This window comes from Manacus vitellinus, unplaced genomic scaffold, assembly GCF_001715985.3.
Source record: "Manacus vitellinus isolate BGI_N305 unplaced genomic scaffold, ASM171598v3 scaffold_2_pilon, whole genome shotgun sequence".
NCBI classification, from domain to species: domain Eukaryota; kingdom Metazoa; phylum Chordata; class Aves; order Passeriformes; family Pipridae; genus Manacus; species Manacus vitellinus.
In genome coordinates, this window is record NW_021940208.1 from 16,121,692 (window position 1) to 16,127,691 (window position 6,000).

General features: G+C 38.0%; 1 protein-coding gene across 2 annotated transcripts in view; it reads left to right on the plus strand.

Annotated features, from left to right (window-relative positions):
- WASF3 (WASP family member 3) overlaps positions 1–5,008 on the plus strand; it is a 50,265-nt gene extending 45,257 nt beyond the window's left edge. For both annotated transcript variants that reach the window (XM_018071513.1, XM_018071514.1), the window contains exons 8-9: positions 747–1,117; positions 1,817–5,008. In XM_018071513.1, the coding sequence (XP_017927002.1) occupies positions 747–1,117; positions 1,817–1,974 (529 nt within the window). In that variant the 3' untranslated portion in view covers positions 1,975–5,008. The remainder of the gene's footprint in view (positions 1–746; positions 1,118–1,816) is intronic.
- Positions 5,009–6,000: the final 992 nt, after the last annotated feature.

Here is a 6,000-nt window from a genome sequence, read left to right on the forward strand (position 1 = left end):
GTCAGAGTATTGTCAGCAATTGTCATGAACATTGACATGTCACTGAATGTCATCAGTCACTTTCCTTCCACTCCTGTCTCCTATATCTAGTTCTTTGCCTACTTCATAGCTCTTATAGCCGCATTTTTTTTTTCTGCTTAAGATTACTTTTCATGACATGTTAACAAGAAAAGTAGCTCTTCCCTGTACCTCCTGTTTAAAGTATCAATCAATTGTATCAATTTAATTAAATGGTATTTAAATTGATAAACCTGACTGAAGAAGCACATGAGACACATGATATACCTTTGGGTAAATCTTTCCATTCATATTTTCCATAGCTCTCTATGTCTGAGTTCTTTATTATCTCTTAATATTTGTATAACATTTGGTCTTCTATTGGATTGATACATGTAGTTTGCAGTTTTCTTGGTCCCTTCATCATAGACCTTGTACTTAATAGTCCCACAAAGTAGCTGTTTAGTAACAAACACTTTATACTGAACTAGGCAGGAGAATAAAGATAAAAAACTCCCTTTGTAGAATGCTGAAAGGATGCTGTCTTTAAAGACATCTGTCTTAAATCTTAATATATTACCAGTACTTGACAGTTCATATGTTTATAATCACTTGCATATTTAATTCACCAGTTTAAATTCTTTTTGATTTTTGTTTTGGCTGAGGTTGGATGAGAGCAGGTTAAGAGGTGATGATTCTCCAAGTCCTAACTTTCAATGCATTAAATGTTTTTGTTCTGTTTTATATAGGATGCTTCCAGCTCAGATGGTGGATTATTACAACCCTACAGGTCCTCCCCCTCCTCCTCCTCCCCCTATGATTCCTTCAGCACAAACTGCATTTGTTAGTCCCCTTCAGCTTCCTGTGCCACCTTCCCACTCCGGACTGGTGACTGGCTCTACATATGCAGCTGCTCATCCTCCTCCTTCTAGTGGGCTTGTTGTCACTGCTCCTCCTCCTCCCGGCCCACCTCCTCCCCCTCCAGGCCCTCCTGCTGCAGGTGCATCCCTCTCTTCCTCCCCAATGCACGTTCCTCCGGCGTCGGAGGCAAAGCGCCATGAACCCGCCCAGGCACCGATCAGCGATGCACGGAGCGATCTCCTTGCTGCCATTAGAATGGGTAAGTGGACACTCAGCTCTAGGTATTACTTTTTTTCAACGAAAGCACTGTGTTTTCCATGGATAGGAGTTCATGGCTTCTTCTGCCAGCTGAGCAGAGTGTCATGAGCCACAGGTACCACACACCTGTTCTGACATTTGTCAACCATGACTTTGAATCTTCTTCTAATGCCTGAAGATGTTCAGCTTTGTCAACCATGCTCTACTGTTTGTGTGGATGTAATAAAAACAGCACTTGTGTTCCTTATGTAAAGTGCCAGTAGATGTACCTGACTTTTGCTTCTGTTTAGAAGAACTGAGTTACCCAACACCAGGCTTCAGCCCACTGATTTTTAACCAGTGATTCTTCCTGACTTTGCTTAACAATATGGAGCTGTAGGTCTAATGGTATTTCCACATACAATGATGAAAACTTTCATCTTCAGATTAAAAGGATCTGTATAGTCTTGAATATTTATCCTTAACATATTTATGGCAGTTTTAGAAGTCCAGAAGCATTCAGTCTCTGAGAATGGATTCCGATCTCTCTCTTTTCTCTCGGAATTCCTGCTCAGGGAGTCTCTCCTTAATCAACGGTTTCTGTTTTTTCCCCTCCTTCTTCCAGAGTGTATTGTTATAATACAACAAACTCACCAATAACGATATAAAACCTAAAATCTCTTGCATTGGAAACCTTGTCTTAGAGTAATTGTCTCTACAGGAATTCAGCTGAAGAAGGTGCAGGAGCAACGTGAGCAAGAAGCCAAGCGCGAGCCTGTTGGCAATGACGTGGCGACCATCCTTTCGAGGCGCATTGCGGTGGAATACAGCGATTCCGATGATGATTCAGAGTTTGATGAGAACGACTGGTCAGACTGAATATGGTCCAAGCCCAGTGGCAACTACGTTAAATACTTGGCTTCAGTGGTTGCTCTCTTAGCAAGATGTAAAGCAGGATGTTGACATGTATTAAGGCTAGTGATGGAAGTGCTAAAATTGAATTGGTATTATTCAGAATGCTGTAGCTTAGCAACTCTGGTAATAATGATGTGATTATGCTTATGCAGATCAGAAACTTGTCTTACTTTCAGTATTTACTGCATAATACTTAAGTGCCACTAAATGTAGCAACTCATGTGCTGCGTGCAAAATATGCTGCAGTTGTTGCACTGTTACAGAACCAGCATTTTATTTTACTTTCCTGATCTTGAAGGGATAAAATATATTTTTTTGACTTTACATCTTATTCTTTTAATTATGTAAGAAACTTAGGTACTTGTGAATTGGTCTGGTTGTTAGTCTTTGAGGGCAGTTAACTATATGACTGAGTGAAGTGTTAGGTTCCATAAATGTGACTTTTAGCTTTTTTATTAGGTACTAATTATGCCCACCTTAGTCTATTTTTAACCACTTCTGGGCTTAAGTTTTTATGCATAAAAAATTCATTTTATATTATCTTCCTTTTTATCTTAAACATGTAGCAGATGATGAAATGTATACTTTGAAAAATGAATGCACATGGTCCAAGAAGAACATTTGGCGAGCAGACTGGATATGTCTGTAACAGCACCAGCTTTAGGTTGCTGGCTGCTTGTTGAGAAGAGTGTTGGGGAGGGGTATCTCTGCTTGGTAGCAGATGCATGTCCGTGTTACAAATAAAAGTTAAAATACCTGTAGAGCTTTTTCAGTTTTATGGTAGAGATGACGTGGATGCAGGATAGACCTGATTGGAACAACATGGTTATTGGAGTGTAGAAATGCTACTGTTCTTACGAAGATTGGAACAGTCTGGATCTAGCAATCAGATACATTTCACAAGTATTAAACTTGGTCTTTATGCCTGTAGGTATAAATGTGTGTAAATAAGTTCTGTTGTTGTTGATTTGTACATGTGTAGTCATGTAGCACATTTACTCAGAACTCTTACGTTGAATGTATTTCTTAGTACATCCCATGGATAAAACATTGACAGTTAAAGCAGTTTTAATGGCTTTTGGGGTACTATGCCACATACATACACTTTTTTTGCTCCTTCCCTACGGATAGTTGCTGCCATAAAGTCTGCTTTGGCTGTCTTTGTTTTCTTTAAAAATAATTCCTTTTTTTTTTTTCCCCACAGTACAGTATTAAAATTTTGTTTGTTTGTTTTGTTTTTGCTCTCTTCTGGACAGAGAATCAGGCTGCTGCTTTGCCTAATGAGGCTTTCAAAAAATTATTCATAGCAGGGGAATAGCTCTTTCCTTACCAGATTACAGTTTTAATCTTTGTAACGGAAGTCTGTGTAATTCCAGGTTTAAAATTTGGTAAAGCTCCTTTGTTCTGTGAGGCCCTATCTGTTCTTAAAAAAAAAGTATGTAAAATAAAGAGAAATGGAAGGTGATTATCTAACCTGTGTTTACACCATTAACAGTTTTAGTCCTGAGAATGTAACAGTCTAACACAATGTTTGCATGCAAACTGTTGGCTACTGCATTGCTGTTTAATCTATGTGTGACTTTACAATCCGTGGCAGCTGCCTTTATGGTAGGGGGTTAAGATGCTGCCTCAGTTTGGTGTTTAAATTTATCACTAAGTACAACCAATCTCTGCATAGTGGTGAGCAACCACAGCTCTTGGTAGTCAGGGGCAGCTGAGGGTATTCATCTCCATCCCAGTTTGAGCTGGTTTTGTCTTTGCCTTAAAATGCCGAGCTAAATTCTGCTTTATTTTGTGTCCTGGAGTCTGAGCCTGTGTGTCCACCAGAGAGGGCAAAATTTAGGTAATAGCCTGATGGTGGTTTTCATCACTGTATGAGAGATGGCTTGTCCTTACCATAGTGGTGTGCTTGCAAAATAATTCTTTGGATGGGTAGTGCAACTGGGACCTCAGTGTTACATCACTATGTAGGTTGTGACAGTACTCTCTATTCTTTTGATACATGCTGAAATGAAACATCTCAGCAGAAAATTCTTACCAATCTCCTGAAATTTGATACAACAGAAGATATATTTTATGAGCACAAAAGTTGAGTGTGTCTGAAATTTTGTAATTTGTGCTTATTTTAAATAATAAGCATTTAACAAGCAATCAGTTGTGACCAGTTAAGATAGTGTAGATTTTTCAGTCATAGTAGCCAACCTGTTTTTCTGAACCTGCAATGTTGTCATTTCCCTTTTGGTATTTTATGAACAAAACGTGAATTGAATTTAGTGATGTAAACATGATTCTAGGCTGTTTTTATCAGTTTTATCATACTTCGGGTTGTGGATAAGTAACAAATATTAATAAAATCTCACTTTTGAGCCTGTCTTTCCTTAGATTAGTAAGAGTTTGCTGTTAACTTATTGATAAGTAACAGAAATGAAAATGTAAGGCTTCCAAATGCTGTCTGTGATCCCAGGGAACCATGATGTTCCTGGGATGAAGGCTGGAGTCCACAAAACCAGGTTCCCTTGATGTTCTGCTGCTTCTTCAAACATGTGTACGTTTTGCTTTTGCAACCTTGATTCAAGCTCCAAGTTCAAGTTCTTGGTTGGTCTAAATAGGCATTAATTTCCCTACAGGTAGCTTTAGGGTTTTTTTTTCAGTGAAATGCATTAAACATCAGCTTTGCTTCCTGAAAGAACAAGGCAGAAAATATAAGTTTTATTAGCAAGTCTCTTTCCCCACTTTCCCAGTAAGAAGGGTCTTTGTAGGTTAATGATGCCAAGCACAATACTGTAAAATGCAAACCCATGTCTGCCTACTAGAAAAAATATTTTTAATTTAATCTTTTAATTGTAATCGGATTAAAGCCAGAAGAGGCTTTTCATCCTCCTGGAAAGAACTTATATAAACCAATTGTGTAATACAGTAGCCTAATTGTAAATGAAGCAGATTTGTTTATGCATCTTAGGCTCAGTTGTTTCCTGGGAAAATAAATTAATCTTTACTCCATTCAACCAAAACCTCCTGACCCTCTGGCACTCAGTTCTTCTCTCCAATTTTCCATTTTATGATTTGAACTTAATTCAAGTAACTTAGAGCGAAGACACTGATTCTATGTAGAAACTGAATATACAAGCTTGCTATTTTTTTGTTTCAAAGGTCCTCTTGGTGTAAAGCATTTCTGACTGCTCATTGATCAATTGGAGTTAGGACTGATGGTCACTCAGTGTGCTGCTTCTACAGCTCTTGTGGTTGCGTTTGAACATTAAACAATTTACATGGGACTGAACTGAACTGGATTTTTAGGTATTTGAGATTTCTTTTTACCGAGATTAATTGAATAGAGGAGGAAAAAAAAATCTTTATTGTAAGAGGGATGCATGTTGTTGAGAACAAGCTCCAAACTGAGCTCACTTGCAATACGCAGATGGAGTTGAGAGGAAGGGAAATGATTCCTTGGAAAATTGGTTCTTGATGTATTTTTCAGGTATGTTCTCTCTCATGCTGGGTGCTGTTTTAATAATGAAGAGATGTTCTCTTCCCCTTGAAAAAAGATACCTAAGGGTACAGCAAATATGTAATTTCTAAAATTGTTTAAAATCTCACTATAAACTAAACTGAGTATAAACCTGATAATAATGAAGACTTCATTAGAATCTTATGACTGGAAGCTGAAGTTGCACAAATTAAATTCTGAGCTGAGGTATTAGTTCCTAGCACAGGAGTAAAATAAATATTAGACCAGCTTATCCAGAGATGGTTTTGATAGTGAATTTTTTTTTTTGGTGACATGACATGCTTTTTTTCTTCTGAAAAACCAAATAAACAGAAATTCAGCCTGATGTATTCTGCTTTGGGAAAAGGTTTTTGCCCTGTGGGAGCCTGAATTTTTAATTCTGAGTCTGAGGCATTCCTGACAAGAATGAGTACATATATACATGGACACACACACACACAGAAGTCCAAGGATTTTCAGCATGTTGAGGCAGATCTGCATTC